The sequence below is a fragment of the Anas platyrhynchos genome, chromosome 2 (assembly GCF_047663525.1).
Source record: "Anas platyrhynchos isolate ZD024472 breed Pekin duck chromosome 2, IASCAAS_PekinDuck_T2T, whole genome shotgun sequence".
In the NCBI taxonomy this organism is placed as follows: domain Eukaryota; kingdom Metazoa; phylum Chordata; class Aves; order Anseriformes; family Anatidae; genus Anas; species Anas platyrhynchos.
This window is the reverse complement of record NC_092588.1, coordinates 24,084,365-24,106,383: the sequence shown is the minus strand read 5'-3', so window position 1 is coordinate 24,106,383 and position 22,019 is coordinate 24,084,365. Positions and strand designations below refer to the sequence as shown.

At 44.8% G+C, this 22,019-nt stretch overlaps 2 protein-coding genes across 5 annotated transcripts in view; one reads left to right on the top strand and one right to left on the bottom strand.

Annotated features, from left to right (window-relative positions):
• INTS8 (integrator complex subunit 8) overlaps nt 1-8,058 on the top strand; it is a 20,994-nt gene extending 12,936 nt beyond the window's left edge. The window contains exons 16-27 of the mRNA XM_027452483.3: nt 221-342; nt 1,425-1,609; nt 2,651-2,684; nt 3,345-3,401; nt 3,482-3,543; nt 4,482-4,600; nt 5,863-5,966; nt 6,602-6,652; nt 7,271-7,344; nt 7,433-7,497; nt 7,595-7,638; nt 7,846-8,058. Of these exons, the coding sequence (XP_027308284.1) occupies nt 221-342; nt 1,425-1,609; nt 2,651-2,684; nt 3,345-3,401; nt 3,482-3,543; nt 4,482-4,600; nt 5,863-5,966; nt 6,602-6,652; nt 7,271-7,344; nt 7,433-7,497; nt 7,595-7,638; nt 7,846-7,962 (1,034 nt within the window). The 3' untranslated portion in view covers nt 7,963-8,058. The remainder of the gene's footprint in view (nt 1-220; nt 343-1,424; nt 1,610-2,650; nt 2,685-3,344; nt 3,402-3,481; nt 3,544-4,481; nt 4,601-5,862; nt 5,967-6,601; nt 6,653-7,270; nt 7,345-7,432; nt 7,498-7,594; nt 7,639-7,845) is intronic.
• Nucleotides 7,989-22,019, bottom strand: CCNE2 (cyclin E2). Of its 4 annotated transcripts, none has more exons than XM_038174905.2 (12): nt 20,394-20,516; nt 19,030-19,068; nt 18,838-18,946; nt 18,553-18,612; nt 17,283-17,434; nt 15,337-15,472; nt 13,066-13,212; nt 11,801-11,896; nt 11,428-11,562; nt 10,646-10,757; nt 9,753-9,907; nt 7,989-9,376 (listed from the first exon to the last, which is right to left on the bottom strand). In XM_038174905.2, exons 2-12 carry the CDS (start codon nt 19,041-19,043, stop codon nt 9,275-9,277), a joined length of 1,218 nt encoding a protein of 405 aa, XP_038030833.1. In that variant the 5' UTR covers nt 19,044-19,068; nt 20,394-20,516; the 3' UTR covers nt 7,989-9,274. The 4 variants fall into 4 exon arrangements, with proteins under 4 accessions (XP_038030833.1, XP_071890553.1, XP_071890554.1 ...); XM_072034452.1 differs by lacking the exon at nt 20,394-20,516 and adding an exon at nt 22,001-22,019 and having other exon boundaries at nt 9,135-9,376; XM_072034453.1 differs by lacking the exon at nt 20,394-20,516 and adding an exon at nt 20,652-20,670 and having other exon boundaries at nt 9,135-9,376.

Genomic DNA, 22,019 nt, shown 5'->3' with positions numbered 1-22,019 from the left:
TGAAAAGTTGAATTAGTTATTGAAGTAGCCCATGTGGTTTCACACTGAGGGAGTTGGGTAGTGCTGTTGCTGTTGGAGGGCTGGGCTTTTAGGGCTGGGCATCATTTTTTCTGTGACAGGTCATACAAAACAAAAATGGTTAATCAAAGGAAATTGATTTTGCTTGATTTTATATAATGCTGTTTTCCTCAAAAATAAAAAAGACCCTGTTTCCTTCCAGATATTCCTCTTCGACAAGTTATAGCTGAAGAATGTGTTGCCTTCTTGTTAAACTGGCGTGAAAATGAGTATTTGACCATGCAAGTTCCGTTACCTCTGGTTCAAACCAATCCTTACGTAAAGGTAACAGCTGCTCAGTCTCAAATCCTTGTAGGACTGTAACTGACTTTTTCTTCTTGAGGTCTCTTGTACTTCTAGAAGCACGTACATTTCTGCCACAAGTTTGTCACGTTTTTATTGCTACAATGAGTAAAGTCTGGTAAAGAAGACAGAGCAAGGCTAAACAACAAATGTGTTTGACAGCTGGCAGATTTGTGGGCTGTGCTGCAGAACAGATGAACCGAACTGCATCATAGCCCTTGTCATCTGCCAGCTGAGGTTGGGTCCCTGAGCATCAGGCACGTGTGGTAACAATCCTCAAGCTGGCTGCTGAAACCCTATAGTAGCACTTTGGGGAAGGACTCGCCTCTCAGCTGGGATTCAGCCTAGGTTTATGTGGCAGAGCTGAGAAGTGTAAAGATATCAGGCTTTGTCTCTGTCATCTTTCTGTTCTAAAGACACCAAATGCACTGTAAGGGTTCCGTTTTTGAACCCGATACCAATGTTTAATTTCTGGGGACGCTCAAGCACTGCTCTTCTTGAAACCTGGCTTTCAAAATGGTTTTATAGTAGTGTTTTTACGTCAGTCAGGCAATAAAGCTGAAGCTGAATGCTGGTTGTATTACAGGACACATTTTTGGCCTGCTCTGGTTACCTGTGGTGCTTCCTATAAATTCCATTTTGACCCTTTGATTTCTCTGTGTAGCAGAGGGTGCCAGCATAACTTCGTTTTTCCTTTAGTTCATGTTAATTGTTACATGACAGTTATGGGTATTCGAGGGATCAAGTCTTTGTAAAACTATATTATATACAACCTAAAAAAAATCTATATATTTGAGTAAGCTCCTGAAAACAAGCTTTACATTCTACTTGTCATAATGAAATACACGATAAGGGAAGTAGGAAAGGGATAATGTTTTGTTTAATTCTCATCTTCCAGATTACAGGTCAGGGTCCTCTGCTGCAAAGTTTAGTTCTGTTGCTATGTAGTTTGGGAGCTTAAAGTTGTTTGCTTAGCCATCTTAAATACCAATAATTCCTGTGCTCCAGTCAATATTCAGAGAAGTTGTGTCTGCTTACTGTATTTCTTCTTCTGTGTTGCACAGCTGGGACAGTTGCTGGCTGCTACATGCAAAGAACTTCCAGGTCCCAAAGAAAGCAGACGGACAGCTAAAGACCTCTGGGAAGTGGTTGTACAAATCTGCAGTGTATCCAACCAGCACAAACGGGGGAACGATGGCAGAGTGAGTTTGATAAAACACAGGGAGTCTACGCTAGGCATTATGTACAGGTATCTTTTCTTAAGTTATTTTTAAAATTGCTTGTTTGATTTGTATACTTAACCCCAAGTTCCAGTCAAGAACTGACTGTATTTAGGGGTGGCAGCAGCTGCAGATCTCTGAATTTTCCTTTTAGTTACCTAATCTCTACTTGCCTTAGTGGTAACTGATGATGGATTTAGGACTCTGATTTGTCCAAACAGTATATTCAGCCTCTCCTTAAGTCCAGGACTGACTATAAGCTGCCTGTTACGATAAACTCTGGAATGTATAGTTATATGGAATAGCTTTCCATATTAAAAACTTGAGAAAGGTTCCCCTTTCAAAAGTATGGGCTCTCCTTTGCCTTTATTGAGCAAATCAGGTTCACGTGCATCTAAAGGCCAGCTGCTTTTGCTTACGTTGATGTGGGATGGGTAGAAGAGGGTACCTGCTTGTTTTATGTCTTAATTGTATACCCTGGCAAGAAAAAGGAAGCCCTACAGGTGTACTTTAGGATCCTGAACCTTTTCTGACCCCTGTAATTCAGACAGTGAAGGGCAGTGCCCCTGTTTTTATTGTGGGGAAAAAAATCAGCAAAACCTTTCCAAGCAGGCTGTGCTTGTCTGGCTTGCTTATGGTGACAATTTCTGATGTGGCATGACAAAAAAAAAAAAAAATCAATATGCATTACAAACGATCACTGTGTACCCTATTCTGTAAGCTTGTAGGTCGTTGTTGCAGTCCTAACTTGGAGATTTACAGTACAGTTCAATGTCTGACTCAATACAAAATGATTTTCACGCCTTTTGTAGCTTGATAAACAAGACACAATCTGTTATTTTAACCTTTTCTTAATTATGAAAGTCAAACTTTTCAGTGACTGTATTAAAAGTGAATGACCTGACTGAACATTTTCACTTACACACTCTGCATTTGTAAGCTTAGAGCTGACGGGTTGTTTTGGCAGATGAAGAATTTGCTCTACTGACAATTATTTCCAGTGAATTAAGTTTGTATATGCTGTCAGTGGCGGTCGATTACTTACGCAGATCTTTGTGTCCCTGATTTAGGAGTGAATTGCTGTCCTTCATCAAAAAGCTTCGGGTAAGTTAGAGCTGACTTGGGAATGTGTGTACAGTCAGAACTTCCTTCTGGTGTAACACCTCTCTGGAATTTAACAGGAAAAGTCCAGAAAGCATAATAGCTATATAGATGTTTTCATGTGGCTGAAGAACTAAATTTATTTCACCTGTCACAGCAGTGTTGAATAGCTTAATGTTGAACAACTTGATCCTGAATTCTGACAGTAGAGATCAGTTAACACGAAGAGTTATCATGCAGGTTTATGTACTTGGAATTCTTGGGAAATCATTTCTTTTGGAGGGAGGAAGAAGCTGCTATTTGCCTCAAAATTAAGCAGCAGAAGTAAAGGGAAGGGAAATTGCTCAGTGTGTGTGTGTGTAAATGCACAGAAAGGTGTAATAAGCCTAGCTTAAGTGTAAGGTTAGCCGTTGGGAGGGGGAGAAGTGTATAATGTCAAAATAAATCTTATATTCAAACAGTTATTCAGGAAGGTCTAAAATAATTGAAAACTACTTAAATTTTCTGTCTTCCCGTGCTGCAGGATTCTTAATGAAGTACTGTCTTATTTCAAAAGGAAATAATGATGTCAGAACTTCTGACATAGCTTTAAAGCTTAGGGAAGAAAGTGGATTTCTGTTAATTTCATGGGAATGTCCGTCACATTTTTTCTTTTCCTTCCAGGAACCATTGGTTTTAACCACCATATTGTCCCTGTTTGTCAAGCTTCATAATGTTCGGGTTAGTACGTATAAAGATGACATTGGGATTTCTTGAAGCGTTTCCCTTTGTAATTTCTTTTACTCTCTCTCTTCTCTTAGGAAGATATCGTGAATGATATTACAGCAGAGTACATTTCCATCTGGCCTTCCTCTATTCCCAAGTAAGATGATACTAACTTAAAATACAGTTTTCAAAATACATTTAGGTTAGTTGGTTTGGTTCCAGTTACTGTGGACTAGTTACTGTGTGCTAGTGTCATTTCTGCCATGTAAGGGCATCGCTGACCCCTGTTGTTTGCAGATGAGTTGGTCTGGGTGCGTGGAGGTTCCTGCTCTTGATTTGATAGTACTAATAGAGATGCAGAAGCAAGAAACAGGATTATTTTTTTTAATTGTGTGCTTCACTGAACTGTATGTCTGTGAGCCATGTAATATTTTAATATAAAATACTTTTTTTTAGAGATGTTTGATTAATTGCCAAAATACTAAGTGGCATATAGTGTGTATGGCTTTGTTCTGACCAGATTGAGCTATGTTTAGAGGAGAAGTTCAGAGGGCTCATAGGCTCTGTGGGGTTAGAACCTCACTGGTTCAGCCTCTGCATGTGTCATACCTGGGGGCATAAATAGAGAGAGCGTGTAATGTTCAGTGTGCTTCGTCTGCCCATGGGTGGTGTGACAGGATGGTTTCTCTGTTACTGGTGCAGATTTTGGTGTTTATTAGAGAGCTAAGCAGAAGATGGTTTTCAGTCTGTTACCAGAACTTATTTATAGGGTGAAGAAAAAAAAAACACGTTTTTAAAAATGGAGATTCCATGTGACCCTTAGGAAAGGCTGCCCAAGCAACGTGTCAAGCTATATTAGCAGCTTTCCTTTCTGAGCTAGTTCCATGAATTCTAGAGCTTGCTGTCTGTGGCTGTTTATGCAGATGCTGTGATAATTTACGGTGGTTTCAGGTGCACGATCTTTACTGATGTTATTTTTGCTTGACATTTAATGCAAAAAGCAGTTTGGACTTAAACTAGATGTAAACTCAGATTACTGCTGTAAAAAAAAACAAACAATTACTTAGGATTTTTTCTACTTTTTTTTCCCTTTAGCCTTCAATCAGTGGATTTTGAAGCAGTGGCTGTAACAGTAAAAGAGCTGGTCAACTATGCGTTGACTATCAACCCAAACAACCACTTCTGGTTAATTATCCAGGCAGATATTTATTTTGGTAAGTGAAACCAACATCTGTTTTTTGGCATGTCTATAGGGGCGCTTTTTCTTTTGAAATTTGCCTACCTTCATAACCTTCGCTGTATTTCCTTATATGAAAAGAAGCTTAAGTGATAAAACTTTAAAATCTTTGGGGGCGGTTGTGTAGGTGAATTCACCGAGGAGGTATCTAAGTTGCCAGACTGAGCTTTCAGTGGGGACTTGATTTTAGGGTAAGGGAAACTTTACTGTAAGAGTTGTGATTAATTTCACTTCTTTTAGTGGGTACAGTCAGTTCTTGAGTGATACAGTCATGCAAACCTGTAATGTTAGAGTCTCTTACTAAGTGAATAAAGGTTTTGTGGCTAGTGCTTTCATTTAAGGTGGAGATCAGCTTTACTCTGCTCAAGTAGAGGTGTTCTGTGTTTTATATAGGAAAATATCTAGGGTTTGCAAATGAGGAAGTGTGAACTCCTGATCCAGTGCTGGTTGTGATGGGAAGCTCTTTCCTATCTCTCTGTCCTCACCTGACACTTCCCTGCTACTTACCCTTGCGTATGAGCTGCGAGCAGCCAGCAGAATTGGGACATGGAGCACTTAGATCCCTGTTACCTGCCTGGGAAAGTCTTGCACAGCCTTTTGGTACCGTGCTTTGTTAACGTAGACCCGGGTCTAGTGTCAGCCTCTGGGGCTTACTTTGTAGTGTAAGTAAAGACAGTGGGGAAGGAGAGAGAGAGAGTAGAGGAGGATGTTGTCATTGCCATCTTCAAAAGGACGCAGGCATTTCTTGTGCTGAAATTTTCTGTAGGCTCTGTTCTAGGGGAATTTAGCATTGAAGCCAGATTATTCTTCTCTGGCAACAAAGCAGGTAGCAGAGGCAAAGCTGATGCTTTGGGCTGTTGCAGGAGGCAAGGTGCGTGTTTCTAAACCTCTTTTTGAGCTGGAAACGTGGCTGTGCTGTGCAGTAAGCTGCAGTGCAGAAATTCTAGCCTGTTGATTTAAAAGGAGAAGGATTTGTCTAGAAGACAAACTCTTGCTGAAGATAAGGTGAGGTTTGGGCTCTCTTAAATATGGGGGAGCGATTTGAGGTTATGAAGTGATAGATAGCATTTAGCACTTGTATGAAGTGGGACAGCATCCCAGAAGCTTCCAAAGGGAATTTAGCTGAGGTGCTAGTGTCCAAATAATTCTGTAAACATCTGATCTGAGTCTTAGAACTAACTGCTGTGTTTACTTTAAAGTCCTTGTTTTGGCTTTTTTTTTTTTTTTTTCCCACTACAGCAACAAATCAATATTCGGCAGCCCTCCACTATTACCTCCAGGCAGGAGCTATCTGCTCAGACTTCTTTAACAAGATGGTACCACCCGATGTGTTCACAGACCAGGTGAGCTGGGGTGTTGAAATGGGATTTAGATGTACAGAAACAACCTTTGGGGTTTGGTCAGCATCCTAATCCTCTGAAGATACAGAATTGCTAACTACAAAACCTTAGAAGTCACAGGAAAGTGTGCATACAATGCATTGTAACAATGACAGGCCCATGCTTTTCAGGACTGTGTAAGCCCAGGGGAAGTGGCTGTTTTCATGCCCTATCCCGTTGCTTCTCCTTGTGTTTCTGTTCACGTTTAAGTGAGCATTTCACACTGCTGTTTCTTCCCCTGTTAATTCTGACCACTCACAGCCCCATCCAAGCCTTGTGTCAGGCTGCTCCTGCGGGCAGCAGGATAAAAGGCAAAGCTTTTATCAAAAGTCAAAGCTGCAGCCCTGCTCCTTTGCCAGAAACGCTGTGCTTTGCTCTGTAGCACACATACTTGGGAGAACTCTCCTGCATCGTGAAAGCTCAGGTGGTCAGTGGAGTGCGCACAAAACCCAAGGACAGGGAAAGGGGTTAGAAGAATGTAGATGGTTATTTAGCTGATCCCTTTTAGTTAATAAGTAGATAAATACAAATTTGTTGCTGTTTGTGTTCCTATATCCTATGCTAGCATTCTGAAACTCCTTTTTTTAACCATTCTGTAGGTGATAAAAAGAATGATAAAGTGTTGTTCTTTACTCAACTGTCACACCCAGGTAAGAGCTGAAATGTGATATTTAGTAAAATGTGTCTAAATACTTTGACTTCAAAAGCTGGGGAGAGAACTTAGACACAGTTTTACTCGTAATGACTTCCCTTGCAAACACAAGCTGCATTAAAATCTTTTGTCACCATTGCATCTAATGCACTAAAGGGACCCAAATTAACAGGCAACTAAATAAGTGCTTGGAAATGTTGCAGAAGTAGAAATAATCTGAGGGGATTCTGTCCTATTCTTAATTTAGGCTATATATTTTTAATTTCTGTAGAGGTGGCCTTGTTCTACAAGATAACCACATGTGGAAAGTGTTTTTCAGTGGGGTTGTTTGTTCTCTAGGAAGTAACAAAGTTATAATAGCTCCTGTAGCAGGGCCTAGTAAATACATCTAGAACCCTGGAAGCCAGGTGCATCCCTTCAAACTTGACTAAGCAACTTTCTTTTTTCCTGTTGGTATTTCAGAAGGAGCTATGTAGAAGTTGAGGTGCTTAGGAGATGCTTGGGGTGGGAAGGAGCCCTTGGTTAGGTCTCAGAGCTGGGTGGGGTTACTGATGTGGCAGACTTCCATTTGTGGGGCACTAAGGCTGTGAAGTCACCTCTGAGCCTTTCCTTACAGGTAGCTATTTTATGCCAGTTCCTCAGAGAAGTGGACTATAAAACTGCATTCAAGGCACTGCAGGAACAAAACAGGTAATTACTATTGTAAAGCTTCTACCATGGACACTTGTATATGTAACATCCATACATAAGTATGTCACTAATTTGTGTTTTCTTTCAGTCATGATGCCATGGATTCCTATTATGAATACATTTGGGATGTCACAATTTTGGAGTACTTGACGTGTATCCTTTCGTTAGAATGCTACTAGCTTGTAGGAGGTGTGTGCTCACGGCTGGAGAGAGTGCCTTCTGCACAAGTATCTCCTTAATTCACCTTCAGATCTCCACCACAAAAGAGGAGAGACCGACAAGAGGCAGATAGCGGTGAGTTAACAGAGGGTGCTGCGGGGACTTCCTTAATGTTTCTTTCTTTCCCTGCAGCAGTCTTTGAAAATAATAATTGCCACTTCCAGTTTTAATTTCATTGCATAATTCTTAGAAGTCTGGCTGCTGATGTGAACTTGTATTCAGATGGTTCAGCTTTACTGGACTGACTGCTGCTCATGATGCCTCTCTCCTCTTTTATTTAAGATCAAAGCCATTGGCCAGACAGAGCTGAATGCCAGTAACCCCGAGGAGGTCCTACAACTCGCTGCACAGAGAAGAAAGAAGAAGTTCCTTCAAGCAATGGCAAAACTTTACTTCTAGGCTAATGCTGGAAGACCACTCCGAGATTTGTGAAAATGAAGAAACAAATTCTTCCACAACTTTATTTTTAAAACTCATTTAAACTTTTATACAACATTTACAGTCTGGTATCTTTCATTTAGAAATAGATGAAATCTTATAATAAAACCCCGTATCTTTACAAATTGTACAGAAGGCCTGAACCAACAACTTCAGCTGTTTCCACTGGGGAGTGGTTGAAGAAGCTCTGAATTCAAGTTTGGGAACTTAGTGGAAAAGAGCTTCACAAACTGCTCAGCGCTGAGTTGTCCCTGAAGGGGGCATGGGTAGGAGCACCTTGAAAGAGGGAGGGGACTGGCAGCTGCATTTCCCAGCCCTATCCCTTCATTAACAGAAGTTAATTAAGCACCTCCCAGGTGGAGGTAGTAAACATTCCAAGGAAAACACAGTAGTTAGTTAATGCTGCTCATGAACACTGATAAAACATAGCTCTACACCTGCTACTTAAAATACTGCTCCTAGGAACTGAGTGGTTGTAGAACACCAGCACTTCACTTCTCTCCTACCCTCCAGTTCTCCTTATTTTTCTTTTTAACTGTTGCATGTTTGTGTAAAATAGAACTTGTAAAATAGAACTCCTTCCTTCAAGGACTGCACTTCTTCCAGTTAGGTTACTTCAGCAGCATGCTGTTTGTACTCTTCCCTGAGGTCAGGGGTGTGCTGGATCTTAAGCTTATGGCAGCCCTAAAAGGTGATTTATCCCCTTCCTATGAAACTAAACCTTGCTGCAGGGCTGCCTCTAGCTTAGCCCAACAGCGGAGTGGTTTCAGAACAGTAAAACTAATTCCTCACTGACCTCTAATACTGCACCTGAGCTCGGAGCTGACTGACTGACAGGCAGGAGACAGAGGTCAAGAAGAGGTAAATATGTACAAGCTGGCACCGGTTCAATATGGCTATCCCAAGTTAAAGCACAGTGACAAGTAAACAAGCTGAGTGGACCAACCTTGCCACTCAGCCTTTTCAAAACATGTTCTTGAAATTCATAAATTAGGAATGTTCAGAGTTGAATCGAGTCCTATGTGAGAAGAGACTAAAGTAGTCCAGCCTCCTGTGATGACACAGGAAGGGCTGCTTGGTCTAAAACTTCTTTTATCAAGGCTGCAGGAAAATGCTGGTCCCCATTTCCATCTGATGCTCTGCTGGATGTGTCTTACTGCCAAAGTCTTGAGTATCATTAAAGAACACTGAAGTGAGTCAGCCTCAGTGTGGTCTTGTCTTGAAGCACCTGGACTGGGTTCTGAAACTGATCACGAAGGTTGTTGCCCATCTTTCATTTCTTCTCTGTACTTTTGGGAGGAGTGATTATTCCTGCTGTTGATACAGGTGATAACTGGCCTGGGGCAGCAGACACTACTCCACTATTAACTTCTTCCTGTGGAGGGGAGGAAGACAAACAGTTAATACCAGGGCAAGTTCTACTTCTTAATCTTATTAGTTAGCAGCAGCTCTTCCTCATAGTGCTGGTACAATTTTAACAATACAGTTAGGTCACAGAATATAAAATGAAAGAGATACTAAGCAACACAGTAAAGATTACTGTATTAAACATTTTCATAAGTAATTCTTGGGTATTTAAGCCTTTGCTTATGGCTCGTGCATGTTATGCTAAAGGATATGTATTAATTTATTTCTGTAACCACGTTGGTTCAGGCAAGGCAGCCCAGGTGCTAGCAGGTAGCTGTCTGGACAGTCAAATGCCTCAGGACAAGGGGTGTGTAATGCACACTGTAAACAGCCAAGCCACCCACCAGCATGTCCAAGTAGTTTGTGTGCGTCTGGATGTTATGCCTGTCTTCTGCTGCAACCTTCTTAAAATTCTTCAGCTTCACAGGGACTTTTCTCGCCACGTTGACAAAAGGAACCATCCACTCCACGCATTCTGAAATGCTGTCCCAGTCTAAGCCTGTAGGATAAAGCACAGTAATAACATTTAAAAAACATGAAGTTGCACAGTCTTTCCTGGCTAAAAATCCTACAGTATTACAAGTTTAAGAAATACTGCACATAAAGAAAATCAGGAACATCTCCTAACATGGCCATTAGGGTTTCTGTGATCAGGAACAATTTAAGTTACAGATTACCCTACTGGGACTTCTTTGCTTGAGTGAGATTTTTTTGGTTTACACTACAAGAAAACCTGCATCATAGCATTGTCCTTTATGCAATGCAGAAGTGCTGAACTGAAGAAGGTTTTTTGGGACTTTGTAAAGGACACACTTGTAGGAACTAGCCACAAAGGTTCAGTGCCATTGGCAGCCAGGAAGTACTATCTAAAATTACATCTAAGGAGACAAAGTCACCAAGTAATGTACAGTTACTGACTCCCAAAACAATTAATGCGTAGAGGAGCAGTATCAACCCAAAAACAAGATTCTCCTTCGTTTCCTTAGATATGGCTGTGCTTTCTGAAAGTGCTTCCTTCTCTCTTAAGTCTTGGCAACATCTGAAACAGAAGGAAGCAAAATCTGGGGGAGTGGGAGGAACCCACAGGACAGAGGAATGAACCATTATTAGTGCAGTGCTTGTGTGGCTTTTGCTCTTTTACAGCCTGATTGTCCAGCTCACTCTCAGCAGCATCAGGTGTGTACCAGCCTTCAGAAGTCACAGCCTAACAAGATAAAAACTTCCAGCAGCTTCTTACCTGAAGCTTTCTTAACTACGTCAATTGAGGTATAGTGGCAGAGTGCAGCAGCAGCTAGTGTTCTGTACTGGAAGTCCAAAGAGTTCACATCCAGAATACACAGGTCTAAGAGCTGAGGAAACAGAGTTGAGGATTTAAAAGTTAATGCCTTTCAACAAGAGGATAACTTAGCTATAATCGTGCCCCAGGAACTGCCCTGCATGCGTTAGCCCTCCTGCAGTCCATGGTCTGTAGTCCTGCTCTTCTCAGTATCAATTGCCCACACCTGGTTTATCTGCAGCACCAATTTCAGCTGAAGGAGGTCTGAGAGTGGTGCAGTGCAACCCAAGTTGCACTTCTACCACTAACACACAAGGCAATTTGCTTGCACAGATTGAAGCACGACTTTAAACTCAGCAGAGCTCCGGGAAGGTATTTGCTTAAGCTGAAAGGTTACAGAGTAGCTCAGGGAATTAGATCTACTCTGTAATAAGCCCCTGAGCCTGCACATGTATCCATAAACGTTGAACCAGGGTAGTTTCAGGATAGAACACAAACCCTCCTCATGCTACCTTCTAGCCCAAGCACACAGAAACACTGTTACAAGGGACACAGGGAAAACAGTTAACTGGCCAAGGAGGCTCCTTTTGTGCACCCCCCAGAGCTGCTTCCACTGCCTGCTGTCCCCAGAGCACTGCATTTTGCAGTAATATTTCTAGTGGACAGAAAAGTCTTAGTTTGATGAGAAGCATCCATATGTCTCTGGTGTCCCTGCTCTCAGATATCTACTACTAACTACCCACCTGTGCTATCTGAATGAATTTTTCCTGAGAATACTGAGGTAGCAACACTTTCGGAACGTCCTTCAGAGCATCCACCTGAAGGTAGAGGTTCAGCCAGGAGACGATTGTCACAGGACAGAGTTCCCATTTTAAAGCCTGCAAAAGATTAAACAAACATTTAAGCTCCTAAAACCACACAAGAATTGCTTTGTGCTCCGATCTTCTTCCCCACACCACCCCCTTCTGACTTAGCTCCATTTGTTGCACAGATCCTAAAAATTTCAAGCCCAAGTACTCATTTTAGATTGTTTGTGAGTGTTTGAAAGTGACATAGAAATACAAGTTTCAGCCGAAGTGAGATTTCAGCTGGGACTTAAGAACACAAAGCTATTACCTTTAACATGATAAGTTCCATTCTTACAATGTCGTCTTCACTACAAGCACCATCAGTGACATAAGCAAATTCCTGTATTTTAGGAGCGTAGATTTCCTTTCAAAGAAAGAAGAAAAAAAAAAAAAGTCAGGATTAGAGAGCCTTATGAGTCTAGGAAAGCTTGAGAAAATGCTGGCACGTACTTCTTACACCATATTGAATATTAACATTAACTAGCGAAGCGTTATATGAAGTGACTTGAAACTTGCGTGATAGGAGATATCAAAAAAGTAGGTTGTATGTTATCTGTTGTATAACATCACAAACTTCGTGAAACCTTTTTAGCCTCTGGGGAAATAAGTGCTGAGCAATTGGAACCATCTTTCATTAAAACTGCTTTCCTCTCAGCTCTACCATTTGATATAAAAAAGTAAATACCACCCTGTTCTCAGAGAACACTGACACAGCTTAGGCATAACATCAGCTAGTGCTGATGTAATCACACAGATTTAAAAAAAAAAAAAAAAAAAAAAGCTAGAAAATGACAACAGAAAATCCCACAGCCATCACAGCTGGCAAAACAGTGCAGAGACACTTAACAAATAATTTCACCAACCTAACCTAATCAGGCCGGTCTGGGCCACGTGTAGGTGTTTTAGTAAACAAGAACCTGCCAACAGACCTGCTTGCAGTGCACCACCTTGCTTTAGGAGTAACAGCTAGATCGGGGGGTTTCCAAGTATAAAAATATCCCAAATTTGCCTCTCTGTTTAGCCTACCATGCGCTGTAGCCTATTTAGGAGACAGATGAAAACATGGTCTTGGCTCAGAGCTGTAGCGTGCAATGCAAGGCATCACCATTGTTGCACTGATTACATTACCCTCAAAATAAAAAACCCACTAAATGGGTTTAAAGGGATATCAACCTGCTGTATGGGCTCGAGACACAGCCTTGGTTTTGTTCAAGTCCCACACCCATTCCTGAGATTGTTTGCCAACTGCTCTGTATTTTGCTAAAGACAAAACAAAGCAGAACTGCTCCGAGCACGTTTGCATACCTTTTAACTTTATGTGGTCTCCCTCCCTGCTGCAGAGGAAAGGGAGGACAAAGACTGAGCTCTAAGAGATTGATACACACACAACCGAAGGAAAAGAAAAAGAATTTCCCCTTCTGACCTGCAGTGCTGTGTGTGTGCCACCAAGTTCAAAAGATTCAGACAGAAGAAATAAATGTTACCACTGCCTTCGGTTACTTCGAACGTAATATCCTCCTCCTTGTGCCTTACCTCAAGCTTGGAGGCGATGAATAATGAGGTAATTCCTATGAGCTGGAGCATGCTCTTGTTAATGTTCTTCTGTGTCAACATGAATCTGTCAAAGAAGTCTTGAGCTAGGTAGAAGGTTTCCCTGTGGAGCGCATACACCTCACAGACCTGCAACAGAGAAAAAAATAAATTTTCTGTTATAAAACCCAATGTATGCATGCTAAAGTGTTCCAGCTTTGACAATAAAATACAGTATACATCACTTTGTCTTTTGCACACACAACCAGGTGTTTTAAGTGGCATTGGTTAGTATGGGGCTTGGTATCTTCCCCATTCTCATTAACCATGGATCATCTACAATGTACTACCGCACTTCCAAAGTATACTTTTTCCAACATAAATAGCATCCAGCACCCTTAAAACTAAGAACAACCAGCCAGAAGTTTTCCACTGAAAGAAAAGAGACTTACTGGGGGCTGAGGGGGAGGGGAAAAATAAAAATCACACACTAATTCGCTTAATCAAGGATACTCTGGGTTCAAATCTCATTGCTGGCCTCCTCTTTTCTCTTATCTCTAACTGAATTTTGGTGGGTTTACCCTAACTCCATTTTATCTGCAACTGTATCCCTTCTACAACTATAAGTAATTTATAGATATCTAACTAGTTCCTAATCTACTTACAGAAAACAGGGAAAAACATCCAGGCAGTGCATCCCAAGTAGCTCTGACTTTTCCACCTCGCTTAATTATTCTGCTTGGACACAAAGTCAGAATAAAAATCTCACTATTTCTAGTTATTTCCTAAGAAAAGGTTGAAAGCCTGCTTGTGGATACATCCCTTCCTGACCTTTGAAAATGCAACTAGCTGGCAGTAATACCACAGCTTTTTTTTTTTTTTTTTAAGGGCTGATGTAATTTTCACAACCTGATGAGCTACTATGAAATGATTAACTACTGCTCCAAGCAAGAGTCACAACTAAAAAGGTCCATACCAGGCTCTCCGATAAATAAATAAGTTCTATAAAAGTGTACTTTTGTATTTATGCCAAGCATAAATTAACATTACTTGGTCATATTAAGTATTATCTCTAACATGAAGTCACAGAAGACAAAGTAAGGAGCTACTGGAGAACTGGAAGCTGCTGTGATTTTACTCCGCTGAGGCGTACAGAACCACTGAGCTGGACAACAGTAATTAGATCAATGTGATCAGTTTCCAAACCAAAATGTTTGTTTCCTAGCAGCTCAAGATTTTAAGATAATTTAAAAGTTATGTATCACCTTTGAATTGGATGTAAATTGCACATTAAAGGAAGCAGCGAAGCACAGAAGTGCAACCATCTTGATATTCACACCATATTTAAAAGACACACACCTCTTTCCCCAAAAACTCCCTGCTATCAGCACCGTTCAATCAAGACAGCAAGCGTGCCACCCCAACATCTGCTTCCCCGGCAGCACTTGGTGTCACAGAACCGATAAACCTGCACCGATCCCTTCTGCTGAAGAGCGAGAGCTATGTGAGGCAAAGGTTGCTCTTGGCAGCAGCCATCGAATGTTCTACAAGACAGAGTGTTCTTGGAAATGGTTCCAGAACACAGCTCTCTGCAGCACTCACACCACTTCGCATGGGGTCAGCTGCCAAGAGTGAGAACCTCCACTTTGTCTGACAGCTGAGACAGGCTGAAGCACCGCAACCAGCCTGGGACAGGGACGATCTATTTGCAATCCTTTTCAAAGAATCTGACTGCAGCAAGGGCCTTCAGGTGGCAGTCACTAACACACTTTCTCCTGTTCCCTCTGAAGGATATAATTAAACATTTACTATTAAATCAGAAAAGAATAGTGTTGGGGCAGACATCTAAAGGCTCTTGATGTACACAGGGCCAGGGCAATAACCCCAGTCCTCACTGCAGATGCAGTTGTCTCAGAGTTCAGGTACACCTGAAGATGTAAAACTGAAGCTCCACAAATAACCTGTTTACAGCTCCTGCAATAGAAGCATCCCAAACCCAGATTTCCCCTGTTCCCAGGCAGTTATGCAGCATGGTGAGAACAAACATTTACAGCTGTCGCTTGCTGCCCTGTTGGGGATGTTGGGTGCCTCCTACCAGGAGATACTGAACGTAGCTCATCAAGAGGATCAAAAGTAGTAATCGTAACCCCTTTGTTACAAGCTGGTTTGGGCATTTCCAGTACATTTCGTTCTTGAATCTTTTACATAAAAGCTCTGCTTACATCTGCCTGCTTCACAGGCATAGCACAGCACAAGGTAAGGAAAGGAACACACCTCTAGGAGCCAGTCTAGCAGTATCGATCGCATGTGCGGTTGCAAACTAGAGTGGAGTGAGGTGAAGTGTTTGCAGTGAGCGTATCTGTTCTCCTTCTTCAGGATGTTGAGCCAGACATCTTTGGAATTTCCCCAGCTACGGAGTAAAGTTACAGAGCACTGTAAGTATACATGCACCTTCACAAAAAGAGTGTTAAAAACATGATTTACAGATATTCATGTACAAAAAGAAAAATTCTGCAGCCTAAAAGATCCTTACAGGAATTAGCAAACTGCAGGCATGCTTTGAACACTTACCACCACCACAGCAGCTTGCCAAGATCATCAGCAAGCCCAGTTTTACAGAGCAGCCAATAAAACTGAACACGTGCATCCCAAAAGTTGCACATACAACCACGCGGAGTTCCTTACTCTGCTTAGTGAGGTGGCCATTAACACACACAGCTCAGCCATTTTAAAGCCTGGCTTTCCAGAGAGCAAGGCAGAAAAATAAAAACAAACAAACAACCATCCTATCACCTAAGAAACAGCACACACAAAGTTGTCCACCTCAGTTTTGGAAAGATATTGAGAGCTGGTGTTTAGAAAAAGGAAGGGACAGATGAGGCTTAGAAACAGGCCACTGAAATAAAAATTAAGTTTTCATTTATTGCTAACATAATTTATCAGCAGCCAAGCTTATCTGGGAAGGAGAAAGATGCCTATATAATAAATACAATTTGGTTTTAATTTGGAATTGTTATAATGAATCAATGTGGTTTTTTTCCCTTCAATATTTCTCACCCTACAGTCACTCAGGTGGACAGGTTGCAATTAACATAGCGTCAATCTCCTGGTGAAGTTCTTGGAGTTCCATAGTTACCTTTCCCCAAGCAACAGCGTAGAGAAATTGAACAGACCTCATCACTGGCACTGCCTACAAACTTTAACTCAGATCAGTTTCACTCTGTTGACACCATAAATAAAAAAAATAAACGAGAGATACTTGCTTAATGCACAGCTCTCTCTTAGTGGCCAGGCATCAAGAAATCTCCTATCACAATCTTCCTGCTGCAATTAGGAAAGTATGAATAAGGCAGTAGGGAGTAAACAACCTTCTCCTTTGGGTAATCGGAAAGGATGGATCACAGCTTTACCAGGTGCCTACTGACAGGAGGGGAACATCAAGGATGAAACTCCTTGTGTGGAATTCTGTGCCTGAACACGTCTTTGGGATCCAGCAACTTTCTGAAGGCATACATGAGATTCCTCCCTTCACTTTTTTTTTTTTAAATAAAGAAGTGCTCTGCATTAAGCTTTCCAACATTTACAGAAATGTTATTTGCCAGATATAGGAAAGAGCATATTGCTCTTTAAAACATAGTTCAGCAACATACAGCAGGCTTGGGAGTAATACTGAGAAGAGCAGTCAAGTTCAAAGCTTGGTGAAAAAGGCCACTGATAGACCTACTGAAATCCTCTCTAGTCAGCTAGTCTGTCCTCTGCAGAAGGCAAACTGTTCCTGTCAGTATACTTGAAGAATACTAACAAAAGTTTTGCAAGAAATATTCTACTCTGAGTGATTATCCTTTCCCCTTCAGCAACATCTTCACTTAAACATTTTAAGTTCTTACAGAAAACTTTGCTTAGTACTTTGGTTGGTCACTCAGTTTCAACAACACAAAGCAGGTCAGTTTTCACCACTGTGCGCCTCTTAAGAGCTTATAAGTTAAAAAAGGATAAATCCAAAAGGCAAAAGTGATCTGTGCAGTGCATTTATAATATAAGCAATAGAACAGATCCTGTCTTTTTCTGGACATTGAATTGTTTGTGGGATGAGGAGACAAGTAGAAGAATGGGTTGTGTACTGTCCACTACTACACAAACACAATACAACATCAGATACTACAACAGTAGTTCAGCACGTGTGATGAGACATCAACATCCGCTGTATCAGGTCAACTTACTTGAGTTCTGGCAGAGGCGATGGATTTATGAAGAGGTTTCTGAACCTGTATTTTTTGAATCTTGAGAAGTCAGTGGTTACCGATTCTTTGTGAGGCGTTTCGATAATTATGCACGGTGAGATGCCTCCTGTTATCGTGGGCGGCCAACAGCTCTGCAACATAAACATGGTGTGTTTGAAACCTTGGTTTTACTGGGATAGAAATGTAGATTATAGTAACAGATTATAGTAACGATGTTTGCAATGTGTGTCAGTTTTTTTGGACCTCAGAATCAATTTGAGAAACCAAAGAAAGAGACAGACTAAATGCCAGTCTTTTGCAGCCGAGAGACAGAAAACATACAAAAAAATCTGACAGATCCAAGGAACTCAACTTGGAGAGATCTGTCACTGGTTTATGAACCCACATGCAATATATCTATTGCTTGAGCTCTACAGCTACAACACCTAACAAAAAGGTACTTACTGCTACTAGAAAACAAGACAGTCGGCTGCTGGTCCTATCTACTTATCTATTCAGAGGGAAAAAAAAAAAAGGAGAGGGTGGAGGTTCTACTGTTTCTCAGTGGAAATTCAGCAACTGGTTATCTTCCAATTTAGTACTCCACGGAGGAGCCACCCATCTCAGCTCCAGAGCTAGATACCCACCGAGCAAGCAGCAGCTGTGAACTATCTCTCAGCTTGCCAATGCCAAACATGCAATGACTCCAAAGGAGAGCAACCTGAAGTTATTTCATGCAGAAAGCCTCAGAGAAAGTACTCTAGATTGCTTTAGCTAAGCGCATAACTTGTTTCACCGTTATTTGGTTGTGCGTAACCAATACAAGTAGGGAGGCATCAGGTGCGTGAAGCATATGTAGTGCTGTAATGGCTGACAGCCTTCAAAATGGTGACAAGTGAGCTTTAATCATGTTCTGTGCATTTAGGGGGATCCCATGCACAAAGAATGGCAACACCTGTCCCTGAACACAGGAACATTTCCTACACAGCCACCTTGCTACGTAAGATACATATCATTTCTTTACTGTATCTCAAGCTATGTAGCCAGACTCAAGTAAGTTTCCTAGGAGTTAACTTAGTTCACAAACTCTCTGTTAAAAGTGAAAAATGTGTAAAGAGATGCTAAGTTGCAGAGCTGACGTACTTTCTACACCTGAAGGTATCAACTTGCCATGTTCAATACCTCCTAGCATGGAATGCATGACTTCACACCCACCAATATTAACCAGACTCCCTCACCTAGTTTGACCTAGCATTCAGGACTGAGTTACCTTAATTTCATATTGGTGTTTTTTAGCAATTTTCCCATCTTCTTTCTTCTTAACCTCCTGCTGAAAAAAGAAGAATACGTCAGTCGATTGACAGTGATGACCAGCACACCCACCTCTACAGCTAAAGAAATCGTTGCTGCTCCTGCCCCATTTTCTAATTTTACAGAGAATGCTAATTTTCCCCAGCCAAGTGTCTGGGGAAACCTGCAATATTATTAATATTATTTTTTTTATTATTATTATTATTTATTTATTTATTTATTTTAAGTCTTTCAGGCTGGTCACCTCTGCTGTTCTCCTTTTTCTGGTCTGGAGGTGTTCTGGTGCCTGCAGCTCCTGCGGAGGCTCCTCCTGGCACGACAGGGGCTGCTGCTGCTTGGCTTGCAGTCGGCTGCTGCAAAGAGACGGGCGCTGTTAGGAGAGGGGCGGCGAGGTGGGCGAGGACCAGCCGGGTGCACGGCCAGGCAGGGAGCTTACCTGCGCCTTGACATCTTCCTCGGGTGCTGGGATCTCTACCTGGACCGGAGGAAGAACAGAAAGTGAGTGATGTGTTCTCAAAGGGCGCTTCACAAGGTCACCCACTGACCCATGTCCCCAAGCACCACGTCCAACCTCTCCTTGAGCACCCCCAGGGACGGGGACTCCACCACCTCCCTGGGCAACCCGTCCCAGTGCCTGGCTGCTCCTTCTGACAGAAATGTCTCCTCATTTCCACCCTGAGCCCCCCCAGGGCTGTGCAGGGTGCAGAGGGGCAGTGGGGGGCACACCGAGGGGCTCACCCCCCCCCCCCCGGGCTGCCCGCGCTGCGCCGCGCCGGTTCCGCGCCAATTTGCAGCGAGCGGGGAGGCAGAGCCGGGCCTGCGCCGTGCCGAGCCGGGCTGTGCCGGGCCGAACAGGGCTGAACAGGGCTGAAGGGGTCCGGGTTGGTCCCGTGGGCCAAGCTGGTCCCGGTCCCGGCTGGTCCCGGGGTGGAGAAAGGGGAGAAGGGGGAGCTGGGGGTGGGGGGCGCCGCTGCCGTGCTGCCCGCGCTCGCTTCTCCCTCCAAAAAGCGCCCAGCCCCCGCCGCCCCCCTCTTCTTCTTCCTCCCCTTCCTCCTCCTCCTCCTCCTGGGGTGAGGGGTGCCTGGGGGGGGGGGGCAGGGCAGCGCTGAGGACCCCCCCCCAAATGGGGACCCCTCACTGAAGGGGCTGGGGGCGGATGGGACCCGCACCCCCTCACTGCAGGGGCAGGGAGCGAGCCCCCCCCGGCCGGGGCCGTGTCCTGAGGGGGGTCCCCAAAGCATGGGGGGGGTGCAGGCGGGCGGGCAGCCGGGGTCAGCCCGCCAAGAGGCTTCCCCGCCCCCACCGCGCCCGGCTCCCTCCAAAATGCTCCCAAAAGCGGGCGGGGGGGGGGCGGTGACCCCGCTCACAGCAGCACCCCAGGGGGGGTTGGATGGGGTGAGGGGGGTGGTTGAATGAGGGGGGGGGGGGGGTTGGAGGGGGTTTGGATGGAGCCGTCCCCACCTCCTCCTCCCTCCCTTCCCTCCCAGCCGCTCTCCCTCCAAAACGCTGCCCGGGCGGGAGGGCTGCCCGCCTCGCCGCTATCCCCTCCTCGCGGTGCCCTCGGCTCCTCAGGGGGCTGTGCCGGCACCCCCATCACCATCATCACCCCCATCACCATCACCATCACCCCCATCCCCATCCCCATCATATCACCAGCATCCCATCATCATCAGGACCACCACCAGAAGCAGCAGCACCAGCAGTATCAGCAACACCATCCCCACCAGCCCTCTCCTCACACCAGCTGCCCCCCTAAATCCCCCAAATCCCCCCCCCCCAAAAACCCCGCTCCCCGCGCACCTCCGCAGCCTCCGCCCGTGCCGCGCCGCTCAGCTGGCGCCGGCGCCAAGCCGCTATATAGCGCGGCCCGGCCCGCGCTGCGCATGTGCGAGGGCGGCAGGCAGCGCCCCCGCCCCGCCCGCCCCTCACCGCCGCCCGCCGCCCACAGCGGGACCCCCGCTCCCCGTTACCCCCCCCCTGCTCCCCGCGATCCCCCCCGCACCCCACTTGCCACCGCCTCCTCCTCGTTCACTCGCGCCCTCCTCGTTCTCCACCCACCTCATCCACCCGCTCGCCCCTCGCCGTGCCCTCTCCGGTAGCCCCGGTAGCCCCCATCCCATCCCATCCCATCCCGTCCCGTCCCGTTCGGTGCTCGGGGCTCGGTGCCCGGTGCCGGGGTCGCTCCGAGCCGTGCCCGCCGCCCGCCGCCCGCCGCCCCCCGCCCCGGGGCGGAGCCGCCGCCCGCTGCCGCCAATGGGGGCCCGGCTGCGGGCGGCAGCGTGCAGCGGGCGGCGGAATGTAAACATGGCCCCGCCGCCCCGCCCTCAGGGCGGCTGCCAGCAGCTCCCCCGCTGGGCGAACAGCCCCGAAATCGGCAGATCTGAGGGAAAAAAAGGGGGCTTCTCCTCAGCATTCCACCCCAAATGTGGGTTTGGACCGTCAAAGCGCAGTCCCTTGTGGGAGCAGCGAATGATACAATCATTAGGGCTGGAAAAGACATCCGAGATCACCTGCTCCAAGCATCACCCTACCAACAATGTCACCCGCTAAACCCTACCAACAATGTCACCCGCTAAGCCGTGTCCCTAAGCACCGCTCCCCTACCACCGGTATCACCCATGTCCTCAGGCACCACCCCAGTACCACCAGTATCACCCACACGCCTCACCCCCCTACCACCAGTATCGCCCGTGTCCCCAGGCACCACGTCCAACCTCTCCTTGAACACCCCCAGGGACGGTGACACCACCACCTCCATGGACAACCCATTCCAACACCTGACTACGTGCCCCAGGAGCGCCTGTTGCCCCCACATCTCCCCACACACAGCCCACATCCATCTGCAGTCACCCCAAAACACCTGGGCACCTGCAGGCCCAGCAGGGACATCCCCCAGCCAAGTTAAACCTCGCTGCTAGGAGCTGCTAATCCCACACAGACCACTGGCAAGCAAGGGCCTCACGTTAGTTAAACCAAAGAAAACCCTCTTTTTCGTTTTATTTCGTTTTTCTTAAAAGCATGCCGTGGAGACATGCCATCGATACAAGGCTGCATGCAGCCATTTTAGGCACGGGAAGCCACTGGTGCTTTCGCTCTTTTGCAGAGCAAAACACACGTGAAGACACGCCACAGCTGCCTTCAAGTAAATCCACCTCGTCATCGTTTTCTTCACTTCTGCTTTTTCTTTTCCCAAGTGTAATGCTACCAAAGAGTAAACATATCTGTATCTTACAATATCTATTGTGGTAATTAACCACGATAACCAGGTTTGGGTGCTTACCTTCTCATGGCTTTGCCTTTTTATGGAGCAAGAGGAAAGGCAGCGCAGCCCACCAAGACATTATGACAGCATCATAAACAGTGTCTTAACAGATCATGGGTTTTAGACAGCCAGGGAGATCTCTTACCTGTGGGTGCTTCCAGCTC